At 43.5% G+C, this 18,524-nt stretch overlaps 1 protein-coding gene across 4 annotated transcripts in view; it reads right to left on the minus strand.

Annotated features, from left to right (window-relative positions):
• The window catches only part of LOC103275477 (kalirin RhoGEF kinase), a 42,500-nt gene extending 25,648 nt beyond the window's left edge, over positions 1 to 16,852 (minus strand). Inside the window, exons 1-3 of one of the 4 annotated variants that reach the window (XM_021706361.1) lie at positions 16,573 to 16,852; positions 14,707 to 14,808; positions 10,843 to 10,938 (exon numbers count right to left, since the gene is read on the minus strand). In XM_021706361.1, coding sequence (XP_021562036.1) covers positions 10,843 to 10,938; positions 14,707 to 14,745 — 135 coding nt within the window. In that variant the 5' untranslated portion in view covers positions 14,746 to 14,808; positions 16,573 to 16,852. Of the gene's footprint in view, positions 1 to 10,842; positions 10,939 to 14,706; positions 14,812 to 16,572 lie in introns of all 4 variants that reach the window. The other 3 variants (XM_021706362.1, XM_021706364.1, XM_021706363.1) reach the window with 3 other exon arrangements.
• Between the last annotated feature and the right edge of the window lie 1,672 nt (positions 16,853 to 18,524).

Here is an 18,524-nt window from a genome sequence, read left to right on the forward strand (position 1 = left end):
CCTGACTTGTTCTATGAGCAAAGAGGCCCAAGTTATCTGTGGGAGAAACTCTCTGGGATGAAAGTGGTGAGTGGAAGAAGAGGGAAATAAAGGGTTTGACTAAGATGTATGCTGAGTAGCCTGCCTCAAACCATGGGGTTAGTGTAGTGCTTCTGAAATTCAAGAGGGATTTCTTCCGAGGTCCTTTCTCCCTATGCTGGAGCTGGGAATGCTGGGCCCCAGCTAAGGGCACTCAGGGTTGACATGAAATTGTCTGCACTGCTCCTGGGAGAAAACAGGCAGTAGTGGCCAGTGTTTTGCCATGGTGAGGACTTCTGCCCCGCTTGGAACTCAGGGCCATAATAATCTCAGTAGATAAAGGAAATGGTGTATAAGGACAGAGCAAATAGACTCAAATAGGTAACGAGGAGTGGAGGAAAGCCATTCCCATGTTTAAAATGAACATGCTTCCTGGCCGCTGGATCTGGAATCACATACCCCTGACATGCCCTTCCTCTAGGCTCCTGTAAGCACTCTTTATACATCCCATGCACAGCATTCATTACACAGTATTATAACTGATCATTTATTTGTACTCAACAGATATTTACTGAGCATCTACAACATGCTAAGTAAAGTGCTTGAGAAATGTGAATGAATAAAACACAGCTCCCTGATCTCTATAATCTAAGCTATAATAGGTGCTCTTCTAAACATAAGGAGTACAACGGAGGATGAACAAGAGGAACAGGCAGCTCTATGGTGGGGTGCAGAGGAAAGGTAAGACTTAATGGAAAAGATGATGTTTGAACTGACCATTGCCAAACGAAAAGGGTTTCAATGAATATGCCAGCAGGAGAACAGTCCAGGCAAGAACAGCCCTGTGAGTAAAGGGTCAAGGGATCAAAAGACACGGGGCAGTCTGGGAAGCTGAAAGTAGCCTGGTGTAGGCAGAATGAAGGGTGTGAGGGAAGGGACTGGCAAATGACTTCTACCCTGTGAGTTGGGGTGAGTGGGTGCCAGTGAAGGGAGAAGGGAAGGGTGAAGATAGAATCCTGGAGAAGTGTGCAGAGGTCAGATCATGAGGAGCTTTGTCTGTGACATTAAGAAGTAGAGAACTTCTAAGACCAATGACAGACAGGAAGGTTGTAAGCAGGGAAGTAACATGTTTGGATTTAAATTGTAGAAAAATCAGTCTCAATGTTCCAAAGAGCTTTTCATGATTTGAGAAACTATCTCTGATATGATAGTAAGGAAAAACAGAACTTAAACTTTAAAGACTCTGTGATTAACTAAATAATTTTTGTTTTTAATAGGAGTCTCACTCTGTCACCCAGACTAGAGTGCAGTGGCATATTGACAGCCTCGCAGCCTCGACCTGCTGGACTCAGGCAATTCTTCCACCTCAGCCTTCCAAGTAGCTGGAACTACAGGTGCTCACCACCATGACTGGCTAATTTTTTATTTATTTATTGTAGAGACGAGGTCTCGCCATGCTACCCAGGCTGGTCTCAAATCCTTGGGCTCAGGCAATCCTCTCGCCTGGGCCTCTCAAAGTGCTGGGATTACAGGTGTAAGCCACCATGCCTGGTCAACTACATAATTTTTAAAAAGGGTCTGGAAGAAAATACAGCACAATTTCCACACTGAATAAATATATCTAGATGATGACATGTTTTACTCATGTCATTTTTCTCATTTTTTCAAATAAGCATATATTGCTCTTATTAGCCAGAAAAGAATAGTAATACATTAAAAAAAAAAAAAGAAAAAGAAAGATCCCTCTAGCAGTCACAGACAGGGATGTCAAACTAAAATCTGAAAGAAAATGCTTGCCAACAGTCCAAGCAGGAGAGGATTTTGAGCATTAACCCTAGACCACGAACTCCAAATAAGGAAGATTCTGTGCTTGATCTCAAAGCCTGAGGTGTAGGAGGCTACCAAGAATTTATTGAATATGCTACAGAACTTCTGAGGAGAGATCAAACTCATCTGATGAGACAACAGGTAATTCAGCTGGCCCAGGACCACCCACCACACAAACCAGCCATATCTGAGTGCACCTCTGAGCTGCTCCACTTTTGAAAAAATTTGTATATCATGCCCGTTAGGATGGCTATAAACAGAACTACCATATGACCCTGCAATCCCTCTTCTGGGTCTATAGAAGGTGTCAAAAAAATGTATACACATTTTAAGAAGGAAAAAATGATATTAAAATTGTAATACTCAATATATACCAATAACAAAAGACAAATTCAAGTCATATTTGACTTCTGCAATTAAAAGAGGTGCTCAAAGTGGTTACCATCAGCATTCAGACACTTCTGATTACTGCAAACAAAAAGTAATACATAGATAACACTCTTAAAATGTGTATACATTTTTTGGCACCCTCAGTATATACAATGGTAATGAAATCAGCTCCTTGTAAAGATATCTGTACCCCCATTTCATTGCAACATTATTCACAATAGATAAGATATGGAAACCATCTAAGTGTTCATTGATGGACGAATGAATAAAGAAATTGTGATACACACAGATACACACACTGAAATATTATTCAACCTTAAAAAGAGGAGATCCTGTCATTTGCCACAACATGCATGTTATGCTAAGTGAAATAAGTTAGACATAGAACAAAAGAAAAATATTGCATGATCTAATTTATATGTGGACTCTTAAAAAAGGGTGTATATATATACACACACACACACACATACATATAAAGGATACAAAGCAGCAGACAATAAATAGGATGAACCAGTCTAGAGATCTAAAGTATAACATGAGGACTTTATAGTCCATAAAATTGTATTTATTGGAGATTTGTGTCAAATAAGTAGATTTTAGCTACTCTTGTCACACAAATACCAAAAAAATTATGTGAGATGACAGATATGTTAATGTGCTCCACTACAGTAACCATTATACTATCTACATGAATTTCAAGACATCATGTTGTAAGTATCAAATGTACACAATAAGATGTATGTAAAAGATGTATATAATATTCTCTGGAACAAGCAATAGATGTAAGTTATTTCTAGGCAAGCTGGGGATAGGTATAGGGACAACTACACAGTGGAAAAACTGAAATCTGAATTTTCCAGGCAAATGGCACTTCAGGTTTGTAATTTTGAGTTAAAAATTTGTGGTGGAAATCTAACCTTTTCTATTTTGACAAGAACCTCAGGAATCTCTTCCACGAGGAATGCCAGATGAACTCAGTTCCTAAAAACATACACCTCCGCAGTAAATATGATAGAGTTGTTATTTTCTCCCATCTGGATTCTGAGCTTCTGCTAACACCACCTGGCTGTTGACAAAACAAGGCAATTCATCTAAAGGAGAACAAAGCACATGTACAAATACAGCCTGGCCTTAGCCATGTTCACAAGGCTGATTCAAGAAGGCATATGCTATCAAAGCAGAACCAGAAGGCAGGAAGTCTTGCTGAAGCAGGTAGAGCACATTCTCAGGACACCAGGCTACCAGGCAGACTAAACAAGAACTAGTCCAGGCCAGTCCCTTCCCTTAAGGCAGAGGATGATTAGCCAGATTCTAGAGCCATCCTGAGCCCAGTAAACAACTCTTGTGTGCCACCTGATGACAAGAGCTCAGAGAAGGTTTTCTTTCTAGAGGCTCAATCTTTCATGCCAGGCAGATGGGAGGATCCCAGAGCTCCAGGACTACAGCTTAGAGACACACTAGATTCTCAGATGGCCAGGAAGCTCTTGTTCTTCAAACTTGAGGAATGAAGCCAAGCGTTACAGACTGTTAAGCTAGGACACCACAACATTCACCCAACCACCAATCTATCGCTCTCTTGAGTTTCCATGTGCCCAGCACCATACTCAGTTATAGAACATAAAGATGACACAATGCCCTTTCCTTGCCCTTCATAAGGCCGCCGAGGTGGCTAAGAACTAACATTCATAGATCCTCGCTTATCAGTTTACAAAGTGTGTTCTCACCTACTCAATTATCATCATAACTCTCTTGAGATTAGATTTGGGTAGACAGAATCATCATCATTAGTAAGTGAGCTAAAAGAGAGCCCCAAGTAGACTAAGGAACTTTCCCAGGGCTATATAATAAGTATCAGAAGCAAGACTGAAAACTGACTTCTTACACTCACTGCTAACAGTAGCTGCCCACAGCACTAGAAGAAGTTTCACTAAAAACCACACAGGGAAGCATGGGGAGTCCTTATTCTTGGTTTAGAGATAAAGACAATTCCTTAATTCTGAGATCAGAAAAAGTATGCCAGCTCTGTTTGGGGGTAGGTGGGAGAGCAGCCTTTCTTGGTAAACAAAAGCACTGATTAAAGACCAGGGCAGGCTGGCAAGAACTCAGAGGGTCCATTAATGTCGGGGGGGGGTTTATCTGCATGACAGGTGTGTCTGAGAACCCCGACTTTATTCCCCAACAGCAGCTCTCCTGAAGCAGAGATCACAACTCACCAAGGCGAGGCAGGAGCCTTGGTGCAACAATGACTGCATGACCATAAAGCACCAGGGATATAGAGACATAGGGGTTACATGGCCTTTGTGTGTGTGTGGGGGGGGTGAATTTTAAGCGCAGAATTTGGCCACTTGAGCAACTAATAAAGAAAGCAGAAAGACTCGAAGGTCTAGATAAAAGTCTAAGAATGCCAGATGTTCCTGTGACATGGAATCTGACTCAGTAAAATTGAAAGGGCTTCTCAGCTCTTCATTACACTAAACTGAGAAAACTCCTCACACAGGTCTAGGCTCCACCCTCTGAAGCAACAAAGAGTCAGACCATCCCTCCCATCCCACAACAATGCTTCAGTTATCGGAAAGACAGCTCTCACATCTCTTCTCTTAACTTCTCCCTATACTTAACCTTGGTTTCTTCAGCTTTCCTTCAAATGACACAGACCACATGGTCTGGTTATCTTCTGTTGGCCCTTCCAGTTTACTCAAAAACATCACAGAAAGTTGCATTTAGAATACAATAAGCTATTCACACACAGCTCATGACAGGTGTGGTCTGAACAGCCCTGAGAACAATGACACTTGGTTCTCTTGATCCACACATTGTGCTTGCATTAGCTAAGTCTGTGATAATACTGGCCTGTGTTGGCAGCCACCACACTGTTGTACTTAGTCCAATAAATACCCCAGAACGCAGGGCTCGGTGGCTCAGCCTGTAAACCCCCACCTTTGGGAGGCTGAGGTGAGTGGATTGCCTGAGCCCGCGGGTTCGAGACCTGCCTGGGCAGTGAGACCTCATCTCTAAATCAAAAAATCAGCCGGGCGTGGTAGCGCATGCCTGTAACTCCGGCTACTCGGAAGGCTGAGGCGGAAGGATTGCCGGAGCCCAGCAGGTCGAGGCTGCGGTGGCCGGGAGCGGCCACTGCACTCCAGTCTGGGCAACTGAGTGAGACTCCGACTCCAGAAAAAATAAATAAATAAAAATAAATAAATACCCCAGAACTTTTTTTTTTTTTTTTTGAGTCGGAGTGAGTGAGACTCTGACTCCAAAAAAAATAAAAAAATAAAAAATAAAAATAAAAAAAAATAAATAAATACCCCAGAACTTTTTTTTTTTTTTTTTTTTTGAGTTGGAGTGAGTGAGACTCCGACTCCAAAAAAAATAAAAAAATAATAAAAAAATAAATTCCTCAGAACTTTTTTTTTTTTTTTTTTTTGAGTTGGAGTCTCACTCTGTCGCCCAGACTGGAGTGCAGTGGCCACTACCGGCCACCGCAGCCTCGACCTGCTGGGCTCCGGCGAACCTTCCGCCTCAGCCTTTCGAGTAGCCGGAGTTACAGGCATGCGCTACCACGCCCGGCTGATTTTTTGATTTATTGTAGAGATGAGGTCTCGCTGCCCAGGCGGGTCTTGAACCCGCGGGCTCAGGCAATCCACTCACCTCAGCCTCCCAAAGGCATGAGATTACAGGCTGAGCCACCAAGCCCGGCAATACCCCAGAACTTTTATGGGCTCTTGATCTTTTCTTCTAAGCTGAAGAGCTGCTAAGGAATAGGAATAAGAGTCTTGGAGGTGAAAATGCAACTTAGTGTTCCCAAACGTGGCTGAAATATACTCAACCTACTGGTGTTCCATTGCTAGGTCATGTGGGATGGGAAGAAAGAGAAAGCAGAGGAGAGGCCAAAGAATGAAATTTTGGTGATAAAATTCTAAGAAACCAAACGATTGCTCTCTCACTCCTTTCTGTAATATAGACTTGGCTTTAGACAGGAGAAACCTCAAAAAACCTGGAATTATTTTTTGGACGGCGGTCTCTTTTTAGTACAGGCTTTCCCTGCTAGGTAAGGGTTCACGGAATCCTGCTAGGTTAGTGTTCATGGAACACACTGGCATCAGCATACCAGCTAGCATTGTTGTGAGAGGCTGCATTCAGCTTCAGTAAGTTTTTTTTTTGAGTTGGAGGCTCACTCTGTTGCCTATACTGGAGTGCAGTGGCATGTTCCCAGTCACCGCAGCCTCGACCTGCTGGGATCTGGCGATCCTTCTGCCTCAGTCTTTCAAGTAGCCGAAACTACAGGTGCGTGCCACCATACCCAGCTAATTTTTGATTTATTGTAGAAACGAGGTCTCACCAAGTTGCCTGGGTGGGTCTTGAGCCCACGGGCTCAGGCAAACCACTCGCCTTGGCCTCCCAAAATGCTGGGATTACAGGCTGAATCACTGAGCCCGGCCTTCAGTAAAATTTTGTTGTTGTTGTTGAGATTCTTTCAATGCATTTGCCCATTTCATGATGGGTAATTTACGAGCACACCTGCCCACACCACTGAGATTTTTTTTATTTGGAGTCTCACTCTGTCACCCAGGCTGGAGTGCAGTGGCACACTCATGGCCACAGCAGCCTCAACCTGCTGTGCTCAGGTGTTCCTTCTGCCTTAGCCTTCCAAGTAGCTGGAGTCACAGGGGTACGTCACCATGCCTGGCTAGTTTTTTTTATTTACTGTAGAGACAAGGTCTCACCAAGTTGCCCAGGCTAATCTCAAACCCCCAGACTCAGGCAATCCTCTTGCCTCGGGCTCCCAAAGTGCTGGGATTGCAGGCGCGAGTCACCGTGCCCTGCCCCCATTGAGTTTTTTTTTTTTAAACAGCAAGACCTCCCCCTCCATGCTCTCAATTCACCCTATCTTGCCCCAGGGACTTTTTTGTTTCCTAATGAAGAGTCCTCAAAGGGAACCATGTTGCTGATGTGCAAGAGGTGAAACCAAAAAAGGCTGAAACACTAAAAGGCATCACAATTAACAAGTTCAAAAACTGTTTTGAGCAGTGGAAAAAGAGTCTCAATAGGTGTATTGCATCAACAGAGAGTACTTTGAGGGTGACTGAAGTTTAAACATGTAAAAATAGGCTGGGCTTGGTGGCTCAACCTGTAATCCCAGCATTTTGGGAGGTTGAGGCATGTGGATTGCCTGAGCCCACTGGTTAGAGAACAACCTGGGCAACTTGGCAACCTCGTCTCTACAGTAAATCAAAAATTAGCCAGGCATGGTAGTGCATGCCTGTAGTTCTGGTCACTTGGAAGGCTGAGGCGGAAGGACCGCTGGAGCCCAGCAGGTCGATGCTGGAGTGGCATGAGCATGCCACTGGACTCCAGCATGGGCAATGGAGTGAGACTCCAACTCAAAAAAAAAAGAATAAAGTAAGAATAAAGCACAATTTTTTACAAATAAATTCCTGAGGTTTTTTTGGGTCCCCTCCCCCCATATGTTAAGCCAAAGAAATCTCTAATTCAAGGCTCACTGTAGGTCCTCAACGGTAGTTATCGGTGGAAGATGTTAAATTTCTTATTATGGTAACTTACCACATAAAGGACATCAATTCAACAGACATTTACTGACAGCCTGTTATAAGGCCAATCAACTCCAGTGCCATCCCACCTTCCCTCTTCCCTGGGACATTTGCTCTGATGGGACTTCTTAATCTCTTTGCTTACATGTTTAATATCAGACCCATTGATCACACAAACTAGAGGCCCAAGGGGACTCTCAACAGCTCAGAGGTCAGCAGCATAGTAGTAGTAGAAAAATGGTAATCCAAAATATAAATACAGATTTTGGAAATAAGTGTTCATGAGAAACTCAATACGTGTAAAAGACTCTTGTCCATTGTCACATTTCCTCCATTGTATACGAATGGAGGAAAACAATAATAATGTCCTAAATAACTTACCATCTAGCTGGGGAGGTAAACTGCTAATGAAATATCTACAGTGATATATTTTAACAAGTAACACAGCAGGGCCAAGAGCTGTTCCAGGCAGAATGTGACTTTAGTAATTGCCAAGGGATTACAAAAGAAATTTGACCTGCACTGGTCAGGAGAGTTCTTGTAGAGAGAGAAGATTTGAGGGACCTTTATGGCCTAGATAAGCAGAAATAAGAGGGAGAACACTGCAGAAAAGTAGGGTGGTAGGAACAAAAACCTGGAGGAAGGAAAGCCAGATGTGTGCTTGAGGACAAGAGGAAAGCAATTTGGATAGAGCAGAGTTGATCAATCTGAATGATAAGGGGATGTTGGAAGGCTGGGCTGGAGAAAGGCTACAAAACCTCAGATTACTGGGTAATGATGGACTTTATTGATAAGCCAGGGATTTCTAAACTTTGATTTCATACCTCTGTCAGTGGACATAATTTTGTTCATGAACCTCCAAAACATGTGATTTTAAAAATAAATTATATATCTATGCTACAGTACTATCATTAGGCACACAATAAAACACATATGAAACCATTTTAAAATGGTAATAAAAAGCGACTCTAATATTTTCTTCCCATACTGCAATAAACTGTCTTGTGTACCTGAGGGAACCCCCACATCGGAGACCACTGCGTGTGTAGGCAAGAGGAAGGCAGAGAGCCTTCACCAAGGAGGGAGGCAGGAAGCAGTGCTGTGGAAGATGGATTGGAGGGTGAGATGTGGAGGCAGGCTGGGTAAGGAAAGATCAAGCAGGAGCTGCTGTAAGAGTTCAGGCATGAGGTTACAGGCCAGGCTCAAGTGGTAAAAGAGAAAAATGCAAAAGAAAAAACCCAGAGGAACTCAAATCATTCTACAAAATACCTGCATATGCATGTTTATTGCAGCACTATTCTCAATAGCAAAAACATGGAACCAACAGTGCTGCCCATTAAAAGCGGACTGATAAAAAATAATGTGGTACATATACACAATGGAATATTAAGCAGCTATAAAGAAGGACAAAACTATGAACTCTGCAGCAATTTGGATGGATTTAGAGCCCATCATACTCAGTGATTTATCATAGAAACAAAGAACTGAGTACTGCATGTTCTCACTCATAAGTGGACCCTGAACATTTATCACAATACTACATGAAAGGGATTGGCAGGAGTGGGTCACTGCTGGGGAAGGAGGGGGTGGCACATAACACTAATAAGGGTACCTGATCCCAAACCAGGCAAAGTGAGGACAAATGGGAGGCCCAAACTTCACTTGTACAATGACCACTTATGGACCTAACCCTGAATTATGTACCCTACATCTTTAAAAAAAATAGGTATGAAACTAGAAATCAATAATAGGAGAAATTTCAGAAAAAAAAGGAATATCTACAGAGATAATTTTTTGTACACCCAAAAATAACAACATAAAAAAGGGAAAAAATTTGATTAAGAAAATAAATAAATAAAGCAGGTATTTGGAGAATGAAGAGGGTGTATAGGTCAGTGTGGCGGGAAAGGGAGAGCAAATGGGGAATAGCCAGAGAGGAGTCTTTTGAAAAGTCAGTGCAGTGTCCACAAGAGCATTTAACTCTTACTGGCAGGAAAATACACAACCTTCGAGAGTTTGACAATATTACTAAAAACAGCTTTTTTTTTTAATTAGGAAGAAAAATCTAGAAGGAAAATAATCAGATCATATGTACTACACCTCATTTGTACACTGTAAGCTGGGATATCTGAAAAGGAAATGACTGGAATCAAAACGATCAGGCAGCTTTCCCTAGACCAGATCGTCATTTTCCTTTCACTCCCGGGCCAAGTGGGGATGGGCTGAAATGGCTTTGTCCAGACTACCCAACAGAAGTCTGGCAGAAGCACAGACATTTACCCTAATGAGAGTTGCAGGAATAGCCAAATAGATGACAAGAATGAGAGTGAAGGAAAAGAAAATGCTTCCAGTTGTCATGGTGTAGTGATACACTCAAATATGAAACCATGGGGGTAGAGGAACAGCTCTACTCGCATGAGCTCTCCAGAAAGGGGCCACCGGTATTATGCCAAAGGCCTGAAGCAGCTCAGATTCATCACTCTTCCCTTCAGTGGGCTGATGGGTCCATGAGATTGTCACAGACTAGATCATTTGCCAGTAGCTTATGTCCTGTTTCCACCCCCATGATGAGGATAGACACCAGCTCTCTTAATTTCTTGCAAGGTGTCCATGCACTTTTGCCCATTCCCCATGGATAATCAACTCTCTACTTTTGCAAACCAGAAGGCTGATGTCCCCAAATAAAATTTTCTGGTCCTTTCAAAGGTCCAATCCATGTTCAGTGTGTCAGCAGCTTCAGGGCTAACCAGACACACGTCAGTCACCGACTGAACGCCGTGTGCCTGTGGGCCACTGGAACAGGCTAGTTTGCCTGGGACACTTCACCTTTCATCAACATCACGACCTCAGATGGCCTAGTAACTCCCCATGCCCATTTCCAAACAAAATCAAAAAGGACTCCAGGGCACAGCTTTTTAGAAACCATCATTAGCTGGAAACATTACATAGAAGAATGAGGACAGGTGCAACAGAGAACACGGCAGATAGATGCAAGGCCCGGGGAGCCATGTGGAGGTGAGACACACACAGGACTGCCTCCAGGACCCCCACTTACCAGCTTGCTTTTGACCAACATTTCTATTGCACTGACAAGGTCTGCAGCAGTAGGTACTTCAGTGGAAGCCTGCCGGGCTGCTAGCAAAGAGGAGGACTGCAAGACATTGGGCAGCAGAGGAAAAGCAGATTAGCAAGGAATGAGGAACAGTGATTAGGAGGCAACACAGAAAGTCCAAAGTTCAAGGCAAGCAAGGGAAGCAAAGCTCTGTGTTCAGAAGGAAGAGATAACAGGGGGAGGTGGGTGTAGCACGGTTGTGGGATGGGCCTGCCTGAGCCTTTGTCAGGAATTTTGGACAGCAGTAAATGGATGGGACTAGGTTCTTCTCAGGACTCCGAAGACCCCTCGCAGGCAGGGCCACCACGTTCCTGGGAAGCCAACAGGCAAGAGCTGTACCTACTGACAGTAACAAGGTAGAGAGTGGAGGCGACTGCTCTGAGGGCAAACAAGACTTTGGCCACTACACAGCTGCCCATTGCTGTTTCAGGGTAGGAAGGGTTCGATTAACCTAGCCTCAAGTGAGTTCAAAGAAGAGAAATAGTCCTGCTAGGAATAGGACTAGGACTTTAGAGAGCCTGGATATCCCCTCTCTCACATACACACCCCCCCCAACCCTTTCATAAAACATAATAGCTGGCTTTGGTAAGGCCCCTGAACTGGAATATCAAGAATGAATAACAGGCTTTAGCAGGAGTTGTATGTTCCATGCTGGAGTTGCCAGGAACCTTTCTGTTCACCGTGAAGAGGGGTTTGATTAAAGGACCTCACTGTGCCCCTCTTCCCCATGCACCAGCAATAAAAGACTTGTTCATGCGGTTGTTGGCCAATGGTTTGGGGATTCCTGCTCGCTGAGGGATGGTGGTTTTTTATTTGTTTGGTTTTTCTTCCTTCTTCTACCTGAGAAGAAAGTGGGGAAGAAATGGTTAACCCTGCAAAGCACGTGTGTACTTTTACCCATAGCTTATCAGAGCAGAGGGCAGTGGTGTTCCCAGGGCCAGGACACAGACTCCTTTAGTCTTCAGTGGTAATGACTATGGGTGTAGGAAGCTGAATGTCCTGGCCTTGCTCTGACTTCAAGTTTGTCCCTTAGGTTAGGGGAAGAGTTTAAAAAGTGAAGCTTCTAGAATTACTCTAAGTCTTTGCTTCTGAGATGGAGGAAAATAATTGTAATTAAGAAAGATACAATAATACCCCTTTTCCTCTCCTAGGAAATACTTAAGCTTAAGGGGAATACTTAATAGCTTAAGTGTGTAAGGAAAACCAAATTATCATCTTTTTGATCTAGTAATCCTTTCCCTGGTAACTTATTCCAACAACAGAAATCAAATGAACAAATGCTATATACACAGTGATCTGTAGTACTACTGTATGCAGTAGTACTATCCAGAGTAGTGAAGATAGGAAGCACTCTGTTAAGATGTCCCATGCAGGGGCCAATTAAGCAAATTATGGAATGTCCAATAAGAAAAATTTTCTCCAACTATTAAAATTATAGTTATGAGGAAAAATTAATAAGATTTTAGGAAATAGTAGAAAATAAAACATTGAACACATCATATGCATAATATAATAATAAAAGTAAAACCTACATGCATATGAAAAGAATAAGAAGGAAACACCAAGAATTAAATTAACTACACAATATTACAATGGGTGAGCTTTAAAAAATTCCTTTTACATTGTTGTAAAAATTGTTTTAATAAATCCAGTTCTATGTGCTATAAATTCTGGGGCTTACCTACTCCCATATAGTCCAGAAAAACAAACATATACAAATCAAACAAGCAAGACCAAGAAGAGTTAATGTGTCTAAAAAGAGACTGTTGCTACCGGCCCTATTTCTGGCTAATAAAAGGGTTACACAAACTTCTGGAGGTAAGTCAGCATTCTCAATTTAACATTATCCTGAAAAAATGCAACACCCATTTCACCCAACAAGCTACGTTTCAGGGAATTAGAAGGAGCGGGTTCATGACCTTTACTTATCTTATGCAAGCTGGGCCTTCGGTGGGGAAGGCTGTGGGGGATACCAGCATCCTACGGTCCAATCCACTATCACTGTTTATACAACATGTTACAAGGGCAGGCCTCTAGGAGCCCAGCAGGCTGGGTCTCTGGGAGTCTAGGATGGGCACAATGCCATGCTGCCTGCCTCTCAACAGTCCACAGTCAGAGAGCTGGCCCTGAAGACTGGGGCCACCAACGTCACTTCAGGAGAGGCCACAACTGGGCAAGACATGTTGGGGGCAGATACCACATCTTAGTCATTGGCCTGTTCCTAGACTCTGTCCCTCCAGCCTAGCACAGAGGAAGACCTCAATCAATGTCTGTGGGTTGATAATTCAAACACAAAGCCAAGAGTATTAAAATACGATCTGGGATATAACCAGAACCACTGACATCTGCAGACAGTACTTTTTCACTTGCATCCTAGCAGTATTATAAAGTTTGAAGGAGGCTTCTCCACTATAAGGCAGACCACTAGCAAGCACAAGAAGAGCCTGGAGGGATAACCAGGCAAGCAACCACCACCACCACCACAACTATAATAAAATGACACTCTAAAAGTCAAATAGGAAGTACAGTCCAGTCAAAAACTAACAGTGAGCCAGGTGCGATGGCTCAAACCTGTAATCCCAGCACTTTGGGAGGCCAAGGTGAGGGGACTGCCTGAGCCCACAGGTTCAAGAACAGTCTGGGCAACTTTGCAAGACCTCATCTCTACAATTAATCAAAAAATTAGCCAAGCATGGTAGCGCATGCCTATATCTCTGGCTACTTGGAAGGCTGAGGCAGAAGGATCGCTGGAACCTGGCATGTTGACGCTGGGGTGGCTGTGAGCGAGCCACTGCACTCCAGTCAACGTGATGGAGTGAGACTCCAACTCAAACAAAACAAAACAAAACTAAACTAAACTAAACTAAACTAAACAGCAGACACTCTTACTGTCATCCTGCCTGGTGTGCCCTTCACAATGTATCTTTCCTTTAATAAATCTACCTTTCCTAGTTAAAAAAAAAAAGACAAAAACAAAAAACCTGAGAGCACCAATTCAGGGTCCAAAGTCTAAGAGGACTGATAACACGGCAAGAAAAACACAAATAAATCAAAGTATGGCTGCAAGGAAAGCGAGTGACGGGAATATAAGAGCAGTCTCTAACCTCCAGTCAGGACCTGGAAACACATAAAACCTAAGCCCCCACTCCAGAACAACTGGGACGATCACCAGGAGATTAGAAGCCCAGTGGGCATTGATATTTCAGACACCAGTGAGCCTCTGCATGCCAGCAAGGCAGGGAATTTTGCAAAGCAAAGCTGGGCAACTTGGCAAGTTAAGTGTGCCCACATTGACAACCATCTCCCCTGAGCAGCATCTCCATTCCTCATGCTGTCATTGCAGAAGTTGAACATCACTGAGCTTGACTGGAAGCCACCATTATTTAGATTTTAGAGTTGAGTACAGGGAAAACAACTAAAACAACAGAGCGGTTGTGACCTGGAGCCACCTATTTTGATATAAAATATCGGATTTTATAAAGTAGCAGATCCTAAAATAGTTCCTTTTAGGATCTGCTGCTTCCAAAGACAGAGCCATTAATTAACCTTTTTTGCCAGGAAGAGACACCAGGCAGATTTCCACCTTGACAATTCCACACACAATCCCTACACTGCCCAGAATGAAGTGAAACCTCCACGGCTGGGGGAGAGGACATCTGCCAAATACAGACAGAAACTCTATCACCAAGGATCCATGTGGGCTGAGAGATCTCGAAGGAGAAAAAGCATTATTGTCCTCATCACACATAAACAAAATCACAGGTATTACACATTGCTCCTTCACGTAAAGAAGTTAAGGAGTTCTACCATTTCATCCTGTGTGGGGTCGTTGTCAAAAATCTTCATAGGTGGCGGGAGAGGGGTGTGTGATTCTTCATCTGGCTCATCTTCACCCCAACCTTTCTTGCTCTTCTAGAACAAAAGAGCAGCATTAGTTACTGTTTCACAAAGCTAAAAACGCCAATGGTTCAGGACTTGATATTTTTCAAAAACAATCCCTAAGAGAAGGATCCCCCTCTCAACACATCCCTATCTTTTCAGCTGCAGTGTCCTCCACTGTGATATGGATACACCTGCTTATCTCAAAGGAGAGTGAAGATCAAATGAGGATCACACCACACCAAAAAAAAAAAAAAAAAAAAAAAGCTAGAAAAAGAGAAAGTTGGCCAGGCTCTGTGGCTCAGCCTATAATCCCAGCACTTTGGGAGGCTGAGGTGAGTAAATTGCCTGAGCCCCGGGGCAACTTGGCGAGATCTTGCCTCTACAATAAAATCAAATTTTAAAATAGCTGGGCATAGTAGTGAGCATCTGTAGTTCTGGTTACTTGGAAGGATGAGGTGGAAAGATTGCTGGAGCCCAGCAGGTTGATGCTGGGGTGGCCATGAGCATGCTACTGTACTCCAGCTTGGGCAATGGAGTGAGACTCCAACTCAAAAAAAAAAAAAAAAAGAAAGAAAGAAAAAGAGAAAGCTGGCAGTAGTCGGAGAGAGCTGGAACTCTCACCAATGTCACCAGTCTCTGCTGTCATTAGCAGGAGGAGATGGCAGATAGTATAAAATTACAAGAAGAGGGAGTCTGGTTACACATTAGGAAGAACTTCTTAGCCACATCACTGATTACAGTGTTAGTTTACCAGATAAAACAGGTGTCTCATTTCCCCAACCAAAACATATCCACTATGTTTTGATTACAGAATCTCAGCTTCGTACAAGACTTCAGAGACCATGCAGCATAAACTTTTGGCTAACACAGGAATCTCTCTGACTGGAAGTGAGGTCATAAGATCTCTCAAACCCTTCTAGGATGGGTGTTCATTAGTTTTCATGAAGGCTCACGTCATTACTGCTTGAGCCCCCTGATTAAAGTTCTTCACTGAGCTGAAACCTCGACTGCTATAACCTTCACCTGTTCATCATAGTTTTCTGGAACAACCTGGAATTGTCTACTTTTTATATGTGGCACTGCTCAAGATTTTTTTTTTCTTTCTTTTTCTGAGTCAGAGTCTCACTCTGTTGCCCAGGCTGGAGTGCAGTGGTACACTCATGGCCACTGCAGCCTCGACCTGCTAGGCTTAGGTGATCCTTCTGCCTCAGTCTTCCAAGTAGCTGGAACTACAGGTGTGCATCACCATGTCCAGCTAATATTTTGATTTATTATAGATACAAGGTCTCACCATGTTGTTCAGGTTAGTCTTGAATCCCTGAACTCAGGAAATCCTTTCGCCTCCACCTCCCAAAGTGCTGGGAATATAGGCGTGAGCCACCGTGTACAGTCTCAAGATTCTTGAAGACAGCTATAGACTCTATCACAGTCTTCTATTTTCAGGTGAAATGGTCTTCATTCTTTTATTTTAAATCTAAGCAGGTCTGGCCAGTTTTGATGTAGTCCTCAGTAGAGGCAGAGAACTGGTGACCAACTGACTCCCTTCAGGCCTAGTCTCCTCTCTCCAAATCTGGCAAGTGGTTTCTATCTGTTGGATGTCCTAGGTACTAGCCAGTCTCTGAATTGGTCACAAATCAAATTGGCCATGGTCTGAGTAAAAAGAACTCAAATCACATAGGTTCAAGATGACACAATGTTAGAGACTGAAGACAGCCTAGTTTACAAAACCTGTGAAAGAGGCATGTCAGAAGTCCCCTCCTAGTGGAAGGCTCTGGGGTCCTGTGTAAGTACCTCATCAGCACTGTCTCCCTGAGGAGTCGTCTCATCCCCAGGCTTGGGAGATCCCAGGTCGAAGCTCTTCCGACCATCTCGTACTTTCTTCTGCTTTTTGATGTTTCCATCCGCTTTCCCGCTGTTGAGTCGACGCACGGGACTCGTCAGCCATTTCTTAAGGGTGTTGGTGGAGCGTTTGGGGCCAGGGGAACTGTGGATGGAGTTTAAGGAGGACTGGGCCTGTAGGTTGGCCACGGACTCGGACTTGCCTCCGTTTTCACTTGAGGAATGAGAGTAAGTATCTGAGGAAAAAGAACAACAGACACAGCCATGTCAGAGGCAGTGAAAGTAGGCTGACAAGGTAGGGTAGGACAGCTCCATCCTCAGAAAGCTAGGACACAAGGCAGAATGTTAAGGCCGGCCACAGACCCTAGTCTAGGGAACCTGCTCAAGAACAGCAATAAAGGCCAGTATTCACTCATTTTTGTTAACTGTGAATACAGGAGTGGGCAGAAGACAGAAACTCCTGCCTTTATGGAGTTTACGTTCTAGTGGGAAACCCATGTAATGGATTACAACAACAACCAAATAAGAAAAATGGAAAGTATGGCAGAAGGACTATGGAAAGTACTATGACAAAAAGTAAAGTAGGAAAAGAGATTAGGGAATGCTAGCATTGGAATGGGGGTGCAAATTAAACAGTTGGTCAGGGAAGGTTTCAGGACATGACATTTGAACAAAGACCTAATGGTGGTGAGGAAGCAAATCACGTAGCCATCTGGTGATGGTCATTCCAGGTGTGCCTGGGGTGGCTTCAGTGGAGTAAGCAAGGGGGGAGAGAGGTAAGAAAGGAATCAGAAAGGCAGCTGGGGACTGGGTCATGTAGGGTGTGGCGGGCCAGTGTTACGCCTTTGGCTTTTACGTGGAGCGAAAACCCAAGGGAAGACTGAGACAGAATGACACAATCTGACTTACATTTTAAAAGGTCACCTTGATTTCTATACTGAGGACAAATGGAAGTAGGAAGACTGGTTGGGAGGCTACTGCACTATTCCAGGTGAGAGATGTTGGTGGCTTGGAGTAGGATAGTGCCAGTGGTTGTTAGAACTGATCAAGTACTGGATATGTTTTGATGGTGAGGCCAATAGAATTTGCTGACAGACTGTGCATGGAATATGAAAAGAGTCAAGAATTACTCTGTTTTTTGGCTTGAATTATAAGGATGGAGTTCCTGAGATGCAGGAGACTATGGGAGCAGCAGACTTGGGGGAGGGAAGGTAGGAGTTTAGGTTTAGACATCTTTGAGATGCCCATTAGATATCTGAGTGGAGAAACTGAATAGCAGCTTGACATCAATCTGGAACTCAGAAAGTGCTAGTAAACTGGAGATTACTGGGGAGTTGTCAGTGTAGAGAACATGTTGGAAGCCATGAAACTAGGTGAGATCATCAAGGGTCATGGGCACAGGTGAAGAACTCCAAGGAGAGCAGAGCATGGAGGCACACACCTGTAATCCTAGCACTTTGGGAGGTCAAGGAGAGAGAATCACTTGAGGTCAGGAGTTTGAGACCAGCCTGGGCAAGAACCTGTTTCTACAGAAGATAAAATAAACAAAGTACTTAGCAGAGTGTCTGGCACATGGTAAACCTCAATAAATGTTTGTTGTCGCTATCATTAGAAGAACAACTCCTCCTCTTCTTCCAAGGACTAAGCTAGAAGCAGGGAGATGAGAGGATAAGAAGTAGGCGGTAAGGTAGGAGGAAAACCAGGAGGTTAGATGTAGAATATGTCTTATGGAGGAGGGAGATAACTGTCAAATGATGCTTGATAGGTCAGGAGAGTTGACCTAAAAATTAAGTCTTAAACTCAGCAATATGCAAATCATTGGTGACTTTGAATAACATAGCTATATGTTATGACAGCCTGGGCAACATAGTAAGGTCTCATCCCCACAAAAAAAAAAAAAAAAA

The sequence above is a fragment of the Carlito syrichta genome, unplaced genomic scaffold (assembly GCF_000164805.1).
Source record: "Carlito syrichta isolate Samal-C Ts95f unplaced genomic scaffold, Tarsius_syrichta-2.0.1 Scaffold315477, whole genome shotgun sequence".
In the NCBI taxonomy this organism is placed as follows: Eukaryota; Metazoa; Chordata; class Mammalia; order Primates; family Tarsiidae; genus Carlito; species Carlito syrichta.